General features: G+C 50.7%; 1 protein-coding gene across 2 annotated transcripts in view; it reads right to left on the bottom strand.

Annotated features, from left to right (window-relative positions):
• The window catches only part of EXO1 (exonuclease 1), a 365,086-nt gene that overhangs the window by 106,896 nt on the left and 236,572 nt on the right, over positions 1-21,618 (bottom strand). For both annotated transcript variants that reach the window (XM_085612501.1, XM_085612502.1), the window contains exon 12: positions 17,481-17,582. In XM_085612501.1, the coding sequence (XP_085468627.1) occupies positions 17,481-17,582 (102 nt within the window). The remainder of the gene's footprint in view (positions 1-17,480; positions 17,583-21,618) is intronic.

The raw sequence follows: 21,618 nt of genomic DNA, 5'->3' as shown, positions 1-21,618 counted from the left end.
GGTTACCAACCCAGTTGTGCTGTTGTGTGTGTGTATATTCTCTTTTTGTCTCCCACAGAATGGTTTTTAAACGAGAAAATTGAGGTGCAGGGTGAATTGAACAGACCCCACGCCCTGAAGAAGTTACCGTGAGTGTTGTCCAATGGTAACGAAACATGTCGGCATTTTAACACATGAGCTATCACGCAGCTTAGAATAAAGTATGCAAGCCAGTGTGATTCAGCTTTTTTAGATATTATTACATATCACCCAGGGGTTGAGACGGTGCACATAATTTAGCACAGTTTCTTTTCTTCCTTTCTCCAACATACACCTTAGCACCCATTCAGTTTATCACTAGTATTAGACACTATTTCCTGCTTTTGGAGTGTTGGTAGCTGATGATGAGAAATTGAGGTAGCAGGCGAGTACCATCCTGCTTAACCCTCCTTGGTGGCGCTACCGTGAGGCACCAACACTCCTTTCACTCCTTTTTTCACTTCTTTTTCACCATATTCGGGTGGGGGAGACATAGGACTAGTATACATAGATAGTCATTCTGACATACCTCGTAGACAAATTGTTTTTCGTCTTCTTTTAGTGAACTACACCGTAAAATAGCTTAGACGATAGCATCGCAAGCTATAAATGAAGGTCTAATATTCATAGCCATCAATACGGATGTATGAACTATCCGTTCACAGTGTGAGCAGGTCCTTATCCTGTATATCCCGGACCCGCTGTTCCGGTGGATGGACCCGGAACTGCGCCGAATCGAGAACCGCTCCGATGAAGAGGAGCTTCTGAGAGGGACTCAGGTGTGACTTCGCACGTTGATGGAAAACCCCAGCAAATGCAGGAGATCCGCCGTAGTCTGGAGGTGGGAGACGACAGCCTGGGGCGAGCCCGCCTTCAACAACCAGTCGTCGAGATAGGGGAAGACTGGAACCCCTGATCTGCGCAGATGAGCTGCGACCACCGCCATCACTTTCGTGAACACCCGAGGGGCACTGGTGAGGCCGAAGGGGAGCACGGTAAACTGAAAGTGCTCTTGGCCCACCGTGAACCGCAGGTAACGCCGGTGGGCCGGCAGGACGGGGATATGGAAATATGCGTCCTGCAAGTCCAACGCTACCATCCAGTCTCCGGGGTCTAGGGCAGCTAGAACCTGAGCCAACGTTAGCATCTTGAACCTCTCCTTTCGGAGGAAGGCATTGACGTTCCGGAGGTCCAAGATAGGGCGTAGGCCCCCCTTGCCCTTCTTGGGAACCAGAAAGTAGTGGGAATAACAACCACGACCTACTTCTGGACTCGGAACGCGCTCGACGGCCCCCTTGGCCAAGAGAGCCGAAACTTCCTCGCGGAGAAGATCCAAATGATCCCCCGAGATACGGTGGTGCTGCGGTGGCATGGCTGGAGGGGTCGTCTCGAAGGGGAGGGAGTAGCACCTTCGGACGATTTGCAGCACCCACCTGTCCGATGTTATGGACCGCCAGTGGAGCAGGTGATGGCGAACTCTGCCGCCCACTGGCGTGGTATGGGCCTGAAAGCTCGGACTAGGAGGGCTTTGAGGCGGATGCTGCCGGGGTGGAAGTGGGCTGACCACGTCGGCCTCCATTTCCGCCACGGCGGAAGCCACGTCCGCGACCGCGCGCAGGTTGGTTCTGCGGCTGGTGGCTTTGCGGACGTGAGGAGGCGCCCCTTCCTTGGCCACGAAAGGGGCGAAAAGCGGAGGTGTGCGCCCGCGGAGCCGAGAGGCCCAAGGACTTGGCCGTAGCCCGGGAGTCCTTAAAGCGGTTCAGCGCACTGTCCGGCTTCTCACCAAGCAGGCGAGTGCCATCAAAGGGCATGTCCATGAGGGTGTTCTGGACATCCCCGGAAAATGACGTGGACCGCATCCAGGCGTGGCGGCGGAGCGCCACCGTGGTGGAAATCGCCCGACCTAGCGAGTCCGTGGTGTCAAGCCCACATCTTATGGCGTGCCGTGCCGCATCCCTCCCATCGGCCAAAGCCTGGGTAAGACGCGTCCGGACCTCCTCCGGACACAGGGGCAGCACGTCCTCCACCGTATCCCACAGGGAATGGGAATAACGGTCCAAGAGACAGGCGGTATTTAAGGACCGCAGGCCCAAACTAAGGGACGAGAACAGTTTCTTGCCAAACTGCTCGAGTCTCTTGGAATCCCGGTCCGGCGGAGCGGTCGGGAAGGAGGATTGGGATGTAGAGGCCTGGATAACCAGACTCTCGGGGGTGGGGTGTTGGGACAGGAAACTGGGGTCGCCCGGAGCAGGGCGGTGGCGCCTGGCAACGTTCCTATCCACAGGAGGAACTGTGGAGGGCTTGGACCAGTTGCCCTGCAGAACGTCAGTGAGGGCCTCGTTGAACGGCAGCAGAGGCTCAGTGGAGCTTGCTGAGGTTTGAAGCACCTCAGTGAGGATGTTGGTCCTCACAGCCACGGCAGGCAACTCGAGCCCAAGGGCCTCAGCCGCCTTGCGCAGCACCACAGAAAATGCTGCACCCTCCTCCGAAGCCACGGTCGGAGGAGAAGTGAATCCAGTGTCTGGCGAGGTGTCCAGCCCACTGGCCTCCCCCAGTTCATCTGCCCAGTCCTGTGAAAGCTGTGACTGGACAGCCAGAGGGTCCTCGAACCCCTCCCAGTCGCCCCCTCCTTCCGATTCCTGATAAACAGGAGGAATGATCGGAACCGGACTGTAGAGATGGTAGGTCTCAAGCGGCGTCGGATGCGGCGTCAATAACCGCCGCTGCGGCGCCGGGTCCGGATGAGGGCTAAACTGGGGCAGAGTCGGCGTCAAAGGCGCCGGCGGCACCGGAGGTGTAGGCGTGTGCGCCGGCGGCGGCGTCGGTGGTTCAGGCGTCGACGCCGGTGGAGGAGTGACTAGGTCAACCGGCGCCGACTGGGGCCCAGGCATGGGCCCCGCGGGGACCTGCGGCGTCGAGACCGGAGTCGTCGACGGCGCCGGAGCCGCCGGCAGGCAAGGTCGCCCAGTCGAGTCCGCGGGGCCCGAAGGCGCGCCAGCGGGCGTCGACGGCGGGGCCAGGCTCCTCATGGCCGAGAGGAAGGCACTGATCTCCGCCGCGTCAGTCCCAGGGACCGGAAGGTATGGGGGCGGACGCGGCACCTGCGGCTCCGGCGGAGCCGCGGGGGTGGAACCACCCTGACCCTCGGCCGAGTCGCGCGACCGGCGAGGGGAGTCCGAAGAGCGGTGTCGCCTCTTGGACTTCTTTGAGCGTTTGGACTTACCCGACGACTTGGAGCCGGACGATCGATGGCGTCGGCTAGGGCTCCGCGAGCGATCCTTGGACCTCCTCCTGGACCGGGATCGCGCACGACGCGGAGCCGAGTGGCGAAGCTCGAGAAGCTTGCGGGACCGCTCCCGCCTAGCCTTCGAAGTCAGGGCCTGGCAGTCGTTGCATGACTCCGCGTCGTGGTCGGGGCCTAAGCAGTAGAGGCACCGGCGGTGGTGATCGGTCACCGACATCAGTCGATGGCAATCGTCGCAAGGCTTGAACCCAGGCATCCTACCGGCACCAGATGTCGACAGACAGCGATCAAAAATGATCAAAAAAGATTTAGTCATAAAAGACTAAAAGGGGTAGCTCTCCCGGACCTGCGCTTACTGGCGCGGAAAAAAGAAGAACTGACGTCAGCGCGCGAGGGCGGCGTCTAAGTACTCCGATGACGTCATTCCGGCGCACGACGCCGACGACGGACGCGGAGCCGCAGATGACGCCTAGCGACGCGCAAGGGGTATTGCTGACGAAAAATCTTCCGGATCCAGTCTGACGCCTGGGGATATTCTAAGGTGAGGAATCTAACTAACGTGTTTCTTTCAGATTCTATTCATAGCGCTATGAAGTGGGACCATATTGCTCCACGGATACTTTTGGCACATACCCTATCAAGTGACACCATCGATTAAAAGACGTGACCACATTGAGAAGATTTTGGGAGTATGCTCGCAAGCCGGTCTAAGAACATTGAATGAAAGAGCAAGAGAGGATCATCCTCCAGAGCAGACTCAAACTACCCTGAAAGCATGCTCAATTATAGATTACACCCCTATGAGCCTTTCCTTCTTTGGATATTTAGAGACTTTTAAGATTGATGTTCACTCAGAAAGCGATCATAATCCACAAATCCCGCAACTAAGCAACAAAAGCCCGCTACTAGCAAAAATCCTAGACTCTGGCTCAGCATCATCAACTACTAGCCAAAAGAGCCTAAACTGGAAAGGCGCCACAGCAAACGACTTTGAGGAACACAGCAGACAGCCCATAGAAATCCTGGATACAAACGATCCGAAGCGAAGTAAGTATTGGGAATTTGTAGCCAAGAACCTGATTGAGGAGTTTACTTCCTATTCACAGAGAGCATATGCTCTTACACATAACAGAAGATTCTGCTGTAGGCTCCGGCCACACGTAAAGTCCCTACAAAAGGAATTGCGCAAACAGCTTTGGCCCTTTAAAAACAACCCAAGTAAGACAGGTTTAAGGCACAGAATTGCACCCGCTCTGAAGTTATACAAGAAGGAAATTTGGGCTCTCAGACACGCTGCCTACGATAACTACTGGGTGGTACTCCACTTTGCTTGCAAATCAAGACATGAGAAAAAGTTTTGGGAGCTCGTAAATAAAAGTCACCGAGAACACTCCGTGGCTAATTCTACAAACATATCAGCCCACCAATGGAAAGACCATATCATGGCTCATTAAAACCCACAGAAGTAGGCATTCCTGAGGTTCAAACTGTCGCAGATATGGAACTTTTGAATCTGCGAAGCACAGAACCCTGTACCACCCCCCCCCCCCCGCCCTCCCCAGCTACAGAATATGCATGTTACACCTGGAAACAGGTTATTGCTGTAATCAACAGGGGTGGATGAGATTGGGCCCCAGGGCCAAATGGTCTCCCACAACAATTGTTTAAATACAACCCGGAATACTGGTGTTTCTAATAACACTTTTATTTAACCATTGTAACACCACTGAACAAATACCGGAGTTCTGAGAGGGGAGATAATTCATCCGATGTATAAAGGAGGGAAGACCTCAGACCAGGGGAATTACCAGCAAACAGACCAGGGGAATTACCAGCAAATTTCCCTGTTGGACAATGAGGCTAAATACTACGCAGGCCTCCTACTAGGAGAACTTGAGTTGTGGAAAATCGTTATTATTCACCCTCCTCTCCCCTAACCAAACAGGGTTTAGAAAGGGTTTGGGGTCCATCGCAAACCTAGTGGCCCTAGCAATGCTCGCAGAAAAAATGAAAATCCAAATTCCTGCTTATATCTATGCTTCGGTGACTTTAAATCAGCCTTTAATTCAGTTCCAGAAAACATTTTATGGCAGAAGCTAGCAGCAAGGAGCATTCCGCCCCACTTACTGAAAAGCATCGTCACCTTGTACTCAAACACCGGCCTTCAAGTAAAACTGAGGGATGGCACATCTCGGACACTGAAAATATAGACATCGACAGGGCTCAAACAAGGCTGCGTCCTTGCTCCTTTTCTTATCAACTTCTACTTGGTGGATCTCTGGCAGCCCTTGGTGAATTGAATGCACACACCCCAAAACTGGGAGCCAAACCAATCTGCTGCCTCCTTTATGGAGAAGATGACCTTTTAACATCCAGGACCAGAGTGGGGCTGCATCGGCTTCTGGGCGTTTTATACACACACACAAAGCAAAACGTGCTTACCATCAATACCGAGAAAACAAGGATAATGATTATGGGCAGAAAGAACAGAAACCAGGCTGGTGTAATCTGAATGGTGCCTTTCTCAACATCTCAATGGTTTAGAAGTACCTGGGTGAGATCATGGACAACCGTAGAACCTTCCAACTTCATGAAGACGCCATGAAGTCAAAATCAGCCACTCTACTAAATGCATTACTAAAGCTCTTCAGAAATCTTTCGGGACCCTACCTTGACACCCTTAATGAAGGTGATCTTTGTTAAATTAATGTCCACTATAGCTTATTGATGCAGATTTCATGTATGGAAGAGGTTTCCATCTGCTGGATAAACAGGTAGTGAGCACCTATAGAAAGGTTTTTTGCATAGCAAAACAAGCTTCCCCTGCACAAACCCAGCTAGAATTCGGTCTTTTTAATCACATTTTGGTAAGACAAGCTGACTTTTTGAAAACATGTTTAAGCTACGCGCCGCAGGTGCTGGCACATGGGAAAATTAACTTTGGCTAGAGATAATTAAACCAGATAGCCCGGGCCTTAAATGGGACGAAAAAATTGGGGGGGGGGGGGCTGGGTTAGTCTCTCAAAGCGGCATGGCCAATGTAATTAAGGGCGTGGCTTAAAAACACATCAGCTAAACATTTGTGCTTAGCATAGTGTGCCGCCAGACTTGTATTTTGCGGTTTCTGTCATTGCACCCAGATATATGATACAACAAGTAACATCAAACTTAGAAGTCAGGACTATTGACTTTGTCAATGGTTGTTAGTTCCATAAGAAAAATAAGCAGCAACTATGGCTTGTATATAATATTGAAAAAGCTTAGACTTAAAGCCCTGGTGACAGCACGACAATTTTGCTGCTCCTGGGTTTCAAAAAGAGAAGGGAAATCCAGAGAGAAAATGACTCTCGGTAAAGGACTTCCCTTCCCCTACAACACTCACCTGGCATGACGTCATGCCGTAACTTCTCCACTAGTGAGAAGTGAGCAGCGCACATCGATGTGCCTGCTGTGACTGCAGTCCGAGGAAAAACGGACCGCCTGCGCCCGGGCACAAAACAGAGCCCAATAGAGAATCGTTTCGAGGCCCCCTTTAAACAAGCATTGGCATAGCCAATAGGTCTCGCCTTTAGGACCTTATGAGTATTTAATTATGCAGCACAATATACTTGGTGCAACATCAACTGTTGCATGGCTAAACACTTAAAATGTCCCAAAGGCGAGACCCATTGGCTATGCCAATGCTTGTTTAATGTATACTGAATTAATAAACGACTGTTGTATTGCACATTTCTAAATTTGACAGACAGCGCTACCATATGGCAGACTGTGATAAGTGCCGGTGGTGACCAGTGCCTTGCCGAATACCGGAAACCACCAGCACAAATTAAACACTGGCATGGGGAGGGATTCTGGGCGATTCACTTAATCTAGTTGTGCCATAAAAAAACTAAAAAGTATGCTTTTAAGAGTACAACCTCTGCTTCTCTTGTAAAATGCCGTGGGGCCAAGTTTGTGCTATATGAAGCTGCAAAAACATACAAAGTACGTGTTGCATGTGGAAGCAGAACTTGGAGGATGATCACTAAAGAGCTTTAAACGCTATGCAGATGCTGCAATACAATTGATCTTTTATCTCTCTCAATAGATGTAAAAGCACACAGTACGCAGAAGTCCTTTTCCGTGAAACATGTCGCCTCTCGATGTGAGCACAGTGCCTTCTGAAACGAGTGGTGCTGGCTGAGGCAGCTGCAAGAGAGGTCAATGGCCAAGGAGTGGAGGGTCATTCAGAATATTCAGAGAACCAAATCTTACAGCCCCCATAAGGGGAGAAGAGTGCCATAAAAATACTTGCAATAGTGTAGGCACATGGCACGCTGACAGGCATGGCTAACAGGGCTTCAAGCAGTTGAAGCTAAACCTGCTTTCAACCACAGAGCAGGCTCGAGTGTGTGAATAAGGAGTAGAGCTTCACCACACGCAGAAACACCATTCAGATATGGTGCCTGAAGCTACCATTCGGAAGGGAAAAAAAGACCTTTTCTGGTTGCCACCCAATCTGTAGTAGATGTTAAATCGAAAACCATCTGTGGCAGGGGGCTTGCATCCGTTAGTCACCCTGGATTGTTCAAAATGTCCTGCGTACAAGGAAGGGGACAAAGTCATCACTCTGGGCTCGGCGCTGGCATGCATATTAAAATTAGGTAAGCCGTCTCAGGGAAGCCCCTTATAGAAGTTTCTGCAGCGGTAGAGTACAGACAAACAAATGCAGCCGCCGCAGGGCTCCCTGCTGCAAGACCAAAATGCATGTATGTGCAAACTGAAGCAAGGGCAGAGGACGACAAGAGGCGAAACACTTAAAGGAGTTAAACAAGACATGCGTATTTAAATGTTTGACAAGTGAAATCACAAACAATTACATCAGCAATGGTTTAAGTATTTCCTTGCTCTGCAGCCATGCGTGCTGGACTCCGGCCCCATACAGTGCTTCAGTGCCTGGAATCAAGCTCTATGACGTGTCTGAGCCACACAGTTCTGGTGCCCCCAAAGTAAAGCCCGACCCCAGTTAAAGAAGTCCCACCTTCATTAAAAGAAGAAGCCCAAGACAAGCATACGGGCGATGCAAATAAATGAAGGTGCAGGGCGAGTGCTGTTTGATGTTATCGTAGGTGGCAGGGGTCTACTTTAGAGGCAATGTAATGCTGACTCGAGAGCTGAGATGTGAAACAGGAAATGGGTTTTGTCCTCGTAATTGTTTTCTTAGTGGATGCAGACGTTTGTGTGTACCAACATTTTCTTATTTCTTTAAAGTTTACGTTGAGCTTTTATTTTACACGTACCTGTCCTACAAAGAACAAGTTTTTCTAATCCTAATTGCAAGAGTCCGAGCCTAACTTGTAACCAGTTGCTCCGCTCTGAAACCTCATTGTCCTTAGAGCACCGGAGTCGTGCAAATAACAAAGATAATTTCGACGGCTGCCGCGACAGTAGCCTGTCCTAGCGAGAAATCAAATGTTTTTCTTTCCCAACATGGTTGCCGATTGTTCCAGTTTCCAGTACTTGCCCTATTGCTTTGAGATGCGTAGCCCGCCAGAGTCTACCGTTGCTAGGGCATGTTGGTATTATAGGACTGGTGCTGCGTGTTGGAAAAAAGGGCGAGTGGGCAGGTAGGTAGTCTTAGCTTTTTTTATTGGAAACTTAAGGTAACTTGAAATGCTTCAGTGCCCTCTGTTACGTACTATTTGAGAGTGCTGTGAAGCTGCTATATGTTGGGGAGTGAAGCAGACCATGGGCGTCACATAGCTCTAAAAGAATACAAAAAAGCGTGCGCGCCTCGCGCTGAAAGAGGAGGCAGCAAGGGGAGGGGAGAGAGGAGGGGGCCTGCGCCTGTTTCCCTTGCGGGAGCGAGCAGGAACCATCTGTTAATTACAAACAGATGGTTTCAAAACTCGCTCCCACAAGGGAATCGCCAAACGAGCACGCGTTGCCATTGAAAGCAATGCAACGCGTGCACGTTTTGGGCCAAAAACTGAATCGATTTCTAAAGGTCTCCTCCTATGCAGCGCATGCGCGCTGCGTAGGCGAGACCTAAAAACTGCTGGTGCTTAGCATTGGTGAGACGCGGCCCACTTAAAGCCCTGCAGATAGCCATTCTGCAGCCCGGGTCTATCTGAATCAATCTATACAGAATCTACAGGTAGCACTGTAGGCAACCCCCACTACCTTTGCTAGTTTTAAAAGGATAGTAACCAAAGTGGCGCCCTAGATATCATGGCTAGCCAATAAACAAACACTGGCCTCCACTCGCGCTCACACGCCAGGTAGGTCTTAAGCACCTAAGCCAAACTGGGACTGCAACCTACCATAAATGTTTGCCCGTCAAAGCACGTTAAACAAAAACGTATTCAATACAGGCCAGAAGGGCTGCCAACTTTGGACTGCACACCCGCAAAACGAAGGGAGAATGTCAATACCGGTTTAGGCTCTGTCAATGTTACAGCACAACAATCGTGCACATTGTCTGCATTTGCCCTGCTTTATTGAAAGAAATGTGGGCTCTTTTAAAAACTAAGTTTCAGGCACTGGGCCTACGCTCTTCGGCAGGGAGTCGTGTGAAATATATGCAGACATTTGAGAAGATACTAAATATGGCGCATCGTGATTAATCACGTCAAACAAACACACTTATGATCCAATATTTCTTTTCGAGGCCGTGCCTGGTTAAGTATGTTTTAAACAGATTGTGAACAGTTTTATACGTGGACATATGAAATGTACCGCAAAGGCTGTACCACATGGCAGCCTTTTTCAAATGTGACTGTGATCTGAGATGCAGTAAATTTGATAGCACTTTATTCATTCTGTGCACTTTAGAGGACTTTACATCCTTTTACTCAGGCTCGTTTTTGGACGTGCAGGTTTTAGTTGGATTGAGATCAGCTTTGCTCTTACAAAGGAAGAGATGTACCTAATGGCAGTAACTTCAAATGCGGCTGTGATCTGAGATGTAGAACCTCATCAAGACTTTTACTTTCTGCACTTCGAGGGATTTTATTCCCTTTTAGGGAAGCAATTACCCAGACATGCATGCTTTAATTGCACTGACATCAGCTTTATTCTTAAAAAGTAAGTGTTGTACCAAAAGGCAGTACCTTGCAATGCGGCTGGAGATGTAGCAACTTCGATAGTACTTTATGCACTTTGGGATATTTATACCCTTTTAATGAGGTACGTGTCCGGACAGGCATGTTTTAATTGGATTGAGATCAGCTTTATTGTTAGACAGATGTACTGAAAGAATAAGATAAGTAGCAAACAGCTGTAATCTTGATAGCATGTGATCTCGGGCATATTCCCAACAGATTGAAAGAAGTTTTACTTTAGCCTCATGACTTATTAGCGGCTGTGTATTATTTCAATGTGTATTTAATGAATTATGAGGCAGTGGTAGAATGTTTTGTCAGCTGCTGTTTCTTTTTGCGTAGCGTTTAAGGCTTATTCAATGAATCATGTCACTTGCCTCCTGACAGATCTATTTAAAATTGCACTATTGTATTTTTATCATTTTTATTATATGAATGTAGCGAATCTTTGTAATACTTTTTATTAACCACACAAATAAAATAAATAACAATAGACAGTCGTTAAGGTCCCCCTGCTGAAACAGTCAAGAGGCCAGTATACTCCAGGGCTTATGTACCCTGTCACTTAATGTTATCATATTTGGAAGAAAAGCAATAAGGAGTTGGAAATTTGAGGACAAAGGCTACCTACTATTTTGGTCAGAAACCAAAGTCCCAAAGCACCCTTTCTGGGAATTCGGGAACTGCAGCAAAAGCGAAGCACAAGCTGTTTTGGGTAATTGAGAGCTAGCAAGGTATAGCAGGCAGTGCCTACGGAAATATGAAAGCAGGAAAATCAACATTCTTTGAACAAGTACAAGAACGCTGGCGACCGAGATTAGCTACTAAATCAGCTATGCAGTGACCCTAGCAAGTAGGGGAAAAATTATCTCAGCAAACAAATGAAAACACAAGCACTATAGGTTCGCTGACAGGAGATGGCGCTGCACATGTGCCATTTTGCCTGAATGAGGGTCTCAGTTTGAGTGGGTGTGGGTAAGCTAGGCTAGCCTGGAGGGATGTGCATATCTAAGCTTCTCTTCTGTGAGGAGACAGCAGCGCTGGCATCTTCAAGGGAGAAGATTGCCTCTTCCATGGAGAGGAGTAGGGAATACATAGTACAGATTTTACCAGTCACATATAACTTGTCTCACACTTATCACATTCTGCCTGTGGAACAAGTTACTTACTTTCGGTAACGATGTATCTGTAAGAAACATTAGTTAGTTAGATTCCTCACCTTAGAATATCCCCAGGCGTCAGACTGGATCCGGAAGATTTTTCGTCAGCAATACCCCTTGCGCGTCGCTAGGCGTCGTCTGCGGCTCCGCGTTAGTCGTCGGCGTCGTACGCCGGGATGACGTCGGAGTACTTAGACGCCGCCCTCGCGCGCTGACGTCAGTTCTTGTACATAGCCTTCCGCGCCAGGAACGCAGAGCCATGCAAAGACCGACACTGGTGCCAAAAATAAAATCTAGGGGCCTGAAAAGGATAACCTTAACCCTAGATGTCAGTTCGCAGAACGGGGAGGATGGGTGGGTCGGTGAGGAATCTAACTAACTAATGTTTCTTACAGATACATCGTTACCGAAGGTAAGTAACTTGTTCATCTGAAAGAAACACGTTAGTTAGATTCCTCACCTTAGAATAGATACCCAAGCAATACCATCCCCGGTGGTGGGTCTGCGAACCAAGATCACACCAGAAAGTCCTGGAGGACAGAACGGCCAAAGAAGCCATCCCTCCGGACTTGGCTGTCAAGGCAATAATGCCTGGCAAACGTGTGTAGCGAAGCCCACGTCGCCGCCTGACAGATGTCCTGCAAAGGGACACCCCGTCCCAAAGCAGTAGTAGCCGCCGTGGCCCGAGTGGAGTGGGCACGCAGCCCAACAGGAGGGTCCTTTTTAGCCAAAGAGTAACAAATTTTGATGCACAAAACGACCCACCGAGAGATGGTCCGTTTGTGCACAGCTTTCCCCTTCTTAGCACCCACGTATCCAACGAAAAGTTGGTCGTCCACCCGGAACTGCTTAGTGCGGTCCAAATAAAAGGAGAGCGCACGTTTTGGGTCCAGACGGTGGAGCCTCTCTTCCTCTTTGGAAGGATGCGGAGGCGGAAAGAAGGTGGGCAAGGTGACAGACTGCCCAAGATGAAATGGAGTCACCACTTTCGGAAGAAAGGAGGGACGAGGCCGAAGGACAACCTTGTCCGGATGAACAGACAAAGGGAGGCCTTGAAGATAAAGCCTGGAGCTCACTCACCCGTCTAGCCGAGGTGATGGCTACCAGAAAAGCAGTCTTTAGAGTCAGAAGACGAAGAGGACAATTGTGAAGAGGCTCGAAGGGAGCGCACATCAGGAATGTCAAGACAAGATTCAAGTCCCACTGAGGCATTACAAAAGGGACAGGAGGGAACGTGTGAGTAATGCCTTTTAGAAAGCGTGAAACTACAGGGGACTTGAAAAGAAAAGGCTGATCAGGAAGCCGTAAGAAGGCAGAGATGGCAGCAAGATAACCTTTCAGGGTGCCCAGGGCAGAGCCCTGCCGGGCCAAAGAAAGAAGAAAGAGGAGAACCTCAGAAAGAGGGGCGGAAAGGGGATCCACAGCCTTTGCTGTGCACCATGCCACAAATTTGTTCCACCGGCAGGCGTATACCGTCTTTGTGGAGGGACGCCTGGCTGCCAGAATGATATCACAGACTTCAGGAGGCAAGTCAAATGGCATCAACTGCCGCCGCTCAATCTCCACGCATGGAGGTGGAGGCTGGACAGGTTCGGGTGGAGGACCGTCCCCTGCTGCTGCGACAGAAGATCCTCCCGAAGGGGCAGACGTATCGGAGGATCGGTCAACATACTGAGTAGCTCGGGATACCAGTACCTTCGTGCCCAATCCGGAGCCACCAAGATGACTTGGGCCCGGTCGTGCCTGATCTTCTTCAGCACTCTGGGCAGAAGTGGTATAGGCGGAAAGGCGTACAACAGACCGTAACTCCACTCGTGACGAAATGCGTCGCCGAGCGAGTGCCGCCTTGGAAATTCCAACGCGCAGAACTGCTGACATTGCGCGTTCTCTTCGGTGGCGAATAGATCTAACCAAGGCTCTCCCCACTGCTGAAAGAGACCTTGAGCCACTTCGGAGTTCAGACGTCATTCGTGATCCATCATGCACCGGCGGCTGAGTTCGTCTGCTCTGGCGTTCAGAGAGCCCGCCAGATGTTGAACCACTAGGGTGACGCCCTGGTGTTCCAGCCACGTCCAGAGGCGCAGGGCCTCCTGACAAAGGGTCCACGACCCCACCCCGCCCTGTTTGTTGCAATACCACATGGCGGTGGTGTTGTCCGTGAACACCTGCACGACACTTCCCCTGACAGAGGGAAGGAAGGCTTTCAGTGCAAGCCGGATCGCTCTCAACTCCAACAGGTTGATGTGGAGGCGAGACTCCGCCGGAGACCAGAGGCCTCTGATCTCCGCCTCTCCCATATGGCCACCCCATCCCAGGAGGGACGCATCCGTCACTACGACATGCTCCGGTTGGGGAAGGGAGAGGCTTCTGCCCATGACCCAATCGCGGTCCGTGAGCCACCACTGCAACTGCTGTGCAGTGCCCTCCGAGATCAAGACATGGTCGGACAGGTTGCCGTGATGCTGGGCCCACTGAAACTTCCGGTCCCACTGCAGAGCCCGCATGCGCCGCCTGGCGTGATGCACTAGTAGGATGCAGGAGGCCATCAGCCCCAGAAGCCGCAACACTAGCCTGACCGAAACCCAGGATAGAGGCCGAAAGATGGGAATCAGGGCCTGTATATCCCGGACCCGCTGTTCCGGTGGATAGACCCGGAACTGCGCCGAATCGAGAACCGCTCCGATGAAAAGGAGCTTCTGAGAGGGACTCAGGTGTGACTTCGGCACGTTGATGGAAAACCCCAGCAAATGCAGGAGATCCGCCGTAGTCTGGAGGTGGGAGACGACTGTCTGGGGCGAGCCCGCCTTCAACAACCAGTCGTCGAGATAGGGGAAGACTGGAACCCCTGATCTGCGCAGATGAGCTGCGACCACCGCCATCACTTTCGTGAACACCCGAGGGGCACTGGTGAGGCCGAAGGGGAGCACGGTAAACTGAAAGTGCTCTTGGCCCACCGTGAACCGCAGGTAACGCCGGTGGGCCGGCAGGACGGGGATGTGGAAATATGCGTCCTGCAAGTCCAACGCTACCATCCAGTCTCCGGGGTCGAGGGCAGCTAGAACCTGAGCCAAAGTCAACATCTTGAACCTTTCCTTCTGGAGGAAGGCATTGACGTTCCGGAGGTCCAAGATAGGGCGTAGGCCCCCTTTGCCCTTCTTGGGAACTAGAAAGTAGTGGGAATAACAACCACGACCTACTTCTGGACTCGGAACGCGCTCGACGGCCCCCTTGGCCAAGAGGGCCGAAACTTCCTCGTGGAGAAGATTCAAATGATCCCCCGAGATACGGTGGTGCTGCGGTGGCATGGCTGGAGGGGTCGTCTCGAAGGGGAGGGAGTAGCCCCTTCGGACGATTTGCAGCACCCACCTGTCCGATGTGATGGACCGCCAGTGGAGCAGGTGATGGCGAACTCTGCCGCCCACTGGCGTGGAATGGGCCTGAAAGCTCGGACTAGGAAGGCTTTGAGGCAGATGCTGCCGGGGTGGATGTGGGCTGACCTCGTCGTCCTCCAGAACCGCCACGGCGGAAACCACGTCCGCGACCGTGCGCAGGTTGGTTCTGCGGCTGGTGGCTAGGCGCACGTGAGGAGGCACCCCTTCCTTGGCCACGAAAGGGGCGAAAAGCGGAAGATTGCGACCGCGGGGCCGAGAGGCCCAAGGACTTGGCCGTAGCCCGGGAGTCCTTAAAGCGGTTCAGCGCACTGTCCGCCTTCTCGCCAAACAGGCGAGTGCCATCAAAGGGCATGTCCATGAGAGTGCTCCGGACATCACCCGAAAATGACGTGGACCGCAGCCAGGCGTGACGTCGAAGCGCCACTGTGGTAGAAATGGCCCTACCCAGCGAGTCCGTGGTGTCAAGCCCACATCGGATTGCATGTCGTGCTGCATCCCTCCCATCGGCCAGAGCCTGGGTAAGTCGTGTCCGGGCCTCCTCCGGACACAGGGGCAGCACGTCCTCCACCGTATCCCAGAGAGTGGGAATAACGGTCCAAGAGACAAGCGGTGTTTAAAGACCGCAGGCCCAAACTAAGGGAAGAGAACAGCTTCTTGCCAAACTGTTCTAGCCTCTTGGAATCCCGGTCCGGCGGGGCAGTCGGGAAAGAGGATTGGGAGGTGGAGGCCTGGATAACCAGGCTCTCAGGGGTAGGGTGTTGGGACAGAAAACTGGGGTCGCCCGGAGCAGGGCGGTGGCGCCTGGCGACGTTCCTGTCCACAGGAGGAACTGTGGAGGGCTTGGACCAGGTGCCCTGCAGAACGTCAATGAGGGCCTCATTGAATTGCAGCAGAGGCTCAGTGGTGCTTGCTGCAGACTGAAGCACCTCAGTAAAGACGTTAGTCCTCACAGCCACGGCAGGCAGCTCGAGCCCAAGGGCTGCGGCCGCCTTGCGCAGCACCACAGAGAAAGCAGCGCCCTCCTCCGAAGCCACAGTCGGAGGAGAGACGAATCCAGTGTCTGGAGAGGTATCCAGGCCACTGGCCTCCCCCAGTTCATCTGCCCAGTCCTGGGACAGTTGAGCCTGAACGGCCATAGGATCCTCGGATCCCTCCCAGTTGTCCCCATCATCCGACTCCTGGTATAGAGGAGAAAGTAACGGAGCCGGGCGGTAGACATAATGTGTCTCTAGCGGCGTCGATCTCGGCGTCCATCGACGCCGGACCGGCGCCGGGCCCGGAGTGGGACTGAACTGGGGCACGACGTCGACCGGAGTCGACGTCGGCGTCGGGGGTGGTACCGGCGTCGACGCCGGCGGAGGAGGCGTGACGAGGTTAACCGGCGTCGACAGGGACTCGAGAACGGGTCCCTCGGGCTCTTGCGGCGTGGAGGCCGGAGCCGTCAACGGCGCCGGGGCCGGAGCCACCGGCAGGCAAGGCAGCCCAGTCGGGTCCGCGGGGCCCGAAGGCGCACCAGCGGGCGCCGACGGCGGAGCCAGGTTCCTCATGGCCGAGAGGAAGGCACTGACTTCCGCCGGCGTCGCGTTAGTCCCAGGGACCGGAGGGTATGGGGACGGGCGCGGCGCCTGCGGCTCCGCCGGAGCCGCGGGGGTGGAACCACCCTGACCCTCGGCCGAGTCGCGCGACCGGCGAGGGGAGTCCGAAGAGCGGTGTCGCCTCTTGGACTTCTTGGAATGCTTCGACTTACCCGAAGACTTGGATCCCGACGACCGATGGTGACGTCGGCTGCGGCTCCGCGACCGATCCTTGGACCTCCTCCTGGACCGGGATCGAGAGGCGCGCGGAGCCGAGTGGCGAATCTCGAGAAGCTTACGGGACCGCTCCCGTCTAGCCTTCGAGGTCAGGGCCTTGCAGTCCGAGCACGACTCCGCGTCGTGGTCGAGGCCCAAGCAGTACAGGCACCGGCGGTGATGGTCCGTAACCGACATCAATCGGCTACAGTCCGTACAGGCTTTAAACCCAGGCATCCTACCGGCACCGGTGTCGATAAACAGGATCAAAAAGGATCAAAAAGTTAGTCAAAAATTGACTAAAGGGGTAGCTCTCCCGGATCTGCGCTTACTGGCACGGAAAAAAGAAGAACTGACGTCAGCGCGCGAGGGCGGCGTCTAAGTACTCCGACGACATCATCCCGGCGCACGACGCCGACGACGGACGCGGAGCCGCAGACGACGCCTAGCGACGCGCAAGGGGTATTGCTGAAGAAAAATCTTCCGGATCCAGTCTGACGCCTGGGGATATTCTAAGGTGAGGAATCTAACTAACGTGTTTCTTTCAGATTTTGGAATACACTTTGGGTCCAATATTATTCCAATGTCTCATGATTCAACTTGGCATTTAAGTATACAATCTATTTTTCAAGCCTACCTGTTAAAACAACAATATCTGCAACACTGCATAAGGTGAGAATTTTCCTAGAAGGGGAGTGTTATTGTGAAAATCTACTTAGATTTTCACTGTCAGAGCGTCAGAGCATAGCCATAAAACAGCACAATGTAGCATTGTTGTAGCAATGTTCACATACCTTGCCTTTTGGAAGAGAGTTGATGCATTCTTTCACGTCTGTGACTACAGTTGGGAAGCTAAACCTGCTACTAACAGGGTGCTCTGGGCTGCAGCTTGATTTCTTCAAAACAAAAGAAAAATAGTTGGATCATTAATTTTAAATTGTGAGTAACTGAGTCAAAAATCCACCAAACTACATATGATTTGCAAGAATGTCACCTGTACAAAAGGATAAACCGTCTCATAACTAACTTTACCGGTTACTGCTCCATCATTCCGATAAGGGCTCCAAAAACACGAGTGTGAGAAGGCCAAAACAAATGTTGACACAGACAATTTATTGTGGGATATTTGAAATCTACTGTAAAGCTAGGGCCTGCTTGGACGCTTAGTTATTGCTTGGATAACTAGGTTCTTGACAAATTGTGAAGTTTTAGTCCACATTATAAGGTCAAACATGTAAAGGGAGAAATGTCCCACATGGATCACTGCACTTTATAATTGCATATTACGTTTCATATGTATTGAATGCGGTCTTTTACCCTAACCTGTGTTTTTTATATACTTGGGCTTTATATATTAAATTGTGGGGTTTCTGCAACTGGACTGTTATTTTAACATGTATTTTTAACGTAATTGGGTTTTTTGTCTTTGTATGTCTCAACTTTCATGGTTTTCTCCTATGAAACGAATAAAGTTTATTTGATTTGATACAAACAATGACACTGTATGTACATCTCTGAAAGGGTGGGTGGGCGTCAGGGGAAAAGGGTGGGTGGGAGGATAAAGGGCATAAGCCGAGAGGGAGAGTAAAGGGCCAAAGGGAATAAGGGCGGGTAAAAGGTATAAGGGGGGGGAGGGCGGGTAAAGGGTCAATGGGAGGGAGGGAGAAGGAAAGAAAGGGAGGGAGGGTGAAGAAAAGGGTGGAAGGGAGAGAGGGAGAAGAAAAGGGTGGGCGAAGAAAAGAGTCGAAGGGAGAAGAAAAGGGTGGGAGGGAGAAGAAAAGGGTGGGAGGGAGAAGAAAAGGGTGGGAGGGAGAGGGGAGGGACAATGGTGGGAGGGAGGGGAAAAAGGTGGGAGGGAAGGGAAAGGTTTGCAGGAAAGGGTGGCAGGGGTAGATTCAGAAGGCATTATTTTTGCTAAACATCCCCACCTGCCAGAGGTGGGTGGGAGGCAGTATCTAGCACCCCCACGTTGCTCATGGGTGGAGGAGGAGGAGGAACTGCTTCCCAACCTGCCTTACCCAGAGGGACATTTAGTATCCCTATCCACCAAACTTAAAGGTAGCAGATAGATAGATATTTAACGTGACAGGGTTCTTGTAGTACCTTGTTTGCATTTGAAGACATGGCACTGGGGTCTTTGTCACTCTTGAAAAAACCACACAAGGTCTGCAGTCAGCAGGTATATCATGTCCTTCAAATGATGATCTAAATGGCCCGGACAGCTGGTCTAGTGACCGGATGGAAATTGTGAACAGGACATTGGAGCAGCTTTTTGCTATAGCAAGAATTGCCCTCTTGCCCAAGGCCAGGTACGGGTATTTTGTGCCCTCCTCCCTGCTCTACTTGCACCCACTCCTTGCAAACAAACACACATTAATTAATTGAAAAAATATACCAGACAGCTAGAACCCAATGCCACAATAGGATTGGCGGATATCATCTTCAAAGCATTCCTCAGAATCAGATTGTAGGATATTCTGATACTGCCTCAATTACCTCAACAATGATCTTTTTGAAAAAGGTGACAAGGTTTGCTAACATTATGGAAATATACATAAATTATGCCAAAAAAGACTGAACAAATCCAACCCCAATTTCTAGAAGTACTGATGGGCAGTTTGTACTACATGCCTTTGAAATTCTGTGTGTTTGCATACAGATTTTTTTTATTTTTTAGATTATACATTTTCTAATTCTCATGTTAAATCTAAAAATCACCTTGATAGGCACTCCATTTATACATGTGACTCCCCTCATATACCCTCCACCAAACTCCACCAAATTTAGAAAGATCACATTTTGAGTTATGTACTGCATTTTTCCAAAGTTTGCTGTAACTTGTCAAGTAAGTAGATGGGGCCATTGTGATTTAAGGTGCAAAAAAGGTAGCACTATGGAGTGTTCTTTCAACCTTAACTGGACTGCTGTCACTAGTCAAAGACCTCCTTTCCCTCAGAAAAATAAGGGTGTCAGCACACAGGCCTGATCAGATGAACACAGCAAGGCAGAGTAGGGAGCACTAGGCCACAAACGTTGCCAACACATCAAGAATAGATTAATTTTATGAATGGATAGCAAGTGACCAAAATCATATCCACCACTTCCACAGGCAGATCAAATCCACTCAGCGAGTGCCACTCGATCTCCATGCATGAAGGTGTTGGCTGTGGAGGTCAGGTGTGACTCCTTCCCTAATGTTCTCAGCGCTGATCTTCACAATGAAGACTGTGACAGCACAGACGTTCAGAGCCAGCAGGCCAGAACACCAGACCATCCAAGTCTAGTCTGGTGCGATCATGATGAGCTCAGTTCCTCCTGACTTGTGTCAAAACACGGTGAAGCAGCTGCAGAAGGAGGAATGTGTAAAGGAAACTAGAGTCCTACAGAAGATGGAGGCAGTTTCCCCGGGAACATTGAGGCGGACATTCTAGAGCACAGAAACCTTAGCAATAAACGTTCTCAGAGATAGTGAAAAGATCTAGGCAATGGGCATCCCACTGGGAGAAATAACCTTGAACTGCCATGCGTGCAACCATCACATGTGGTCAGATAGATGATGCCTTCTCATCCACCCTGGTGATTATGTACCCTTCCACATGGTTGACAGTCAAGCAAATTCCCAGAGCCAGCGCCAAACCAACACTTGTCCGTTGCAGTATCATGATGGAAGGCATTACGGCCTTGAGGACCAGTCGAATGGCATGCTACTCGAGAAAACTGATATGGTGCTTCTGCTCCAGCAAATATCAGAGGCCTCTGATCTCCACCTCATTCAGATGGCCTGCCCAGCCCACAGTCAATACATCAGTGACAACCATGTGCTCTGGTGGGGTAGGGAGACTAGCCTGCTGGAAGTTAGACTAGCATCCTTTATCCACCATTGAAGGTCCTGGCCTGCCTCATTTGACACACGTCTCCTTGAGGCACCTCGACTGCTGAGCCAATTGAAGTTGAAGGTTCCACTGTAGACCCTGCATGTGCCAGTGGTCATGTAGCAGTAGCAAGATAAAAAATGACAGGAGCACAAGAAGCCAAAGAACAATCTGGGCCTAAACACAGGACCAAGGCTAAAACATTGGATCATATTCTGAATGTTCAGAACTCACTGATGGTGCACAAAAGATTTAAACACCACTTTGTCCAGAAGAGCACAAATGAAGGGAATCATCTGCACTAGCCGAAGTTAAGATTTTGGTTCATTGATGGAGAAACCTAAGGAAGACAGCAGATTTAGGGTCTCATAATAGACGAAATTGACCAATGTCAGATAGTATACAAATCGCCTGCATGAGGCACCAAAGAAAATACAACAATTCCTCTATCTCCAACACCCTCTCCCTCCCACCAAACCGAAACTAACTACGGTACATGGGGACTTCTGTAATAGTACGAGAGGAATCATCGTCTCCAAACTGGGCTAAATCGAGCAAACACCACAGTGTCACAATCCGCAGCCCCATTGTCCCCTTGACACATGCAGCAACCCCAGTCAGAACTGGAAAGATGCAGGGCTCTCATTCAGGTAGGACAGGCACATAATGGCAGACCCACAGAGAGGTAATGTAGAAGACGACACCAGATGTACTAGAAGATTTTGTAGGTATCTGATAACACATCTGCCATGTGCTCAATTGTAACCACTCTCCATAACCTGGCATGCCATTGGGCCAGCGAGGGCGCCTGCTTACGTTTTCATGTAGCTGCTACTGCTATCCAACAAAATGAGAGTGTTACCCTAGTGGGACCAAAAGGGACCAGGTAGATTTACCTGTACATCCGGATGTTTGCGTCTCCGTGTTCTTACTGCGGGCGCCATGTTTAAACATGTCAATGTCTTTATTAAAGTCTATAGACTCATTCAATACGTATTATTAACCCTGGCATAACCCAGCAAGTAAGAATTATGGAATTTTTACTTTATTCCTATTGTTT

This window comes from Triturus cristatus, chromosome 6 (genome assembly GCF_964204655.1).
Source record: "Triturus cristatus chromosome 6, aTriCri1.1, whole genome shotgun sequence".
Taxonomy (NCBI): domain Eukaryota; kingdom Metazoa; phylum Chordata; class Amphibia; order Caudata; family Salamandridae; genus Triturus; species Triturus cristatus.
This window is presented reverse-complemented; position numbering and strand designations above follow the sequence as displayed.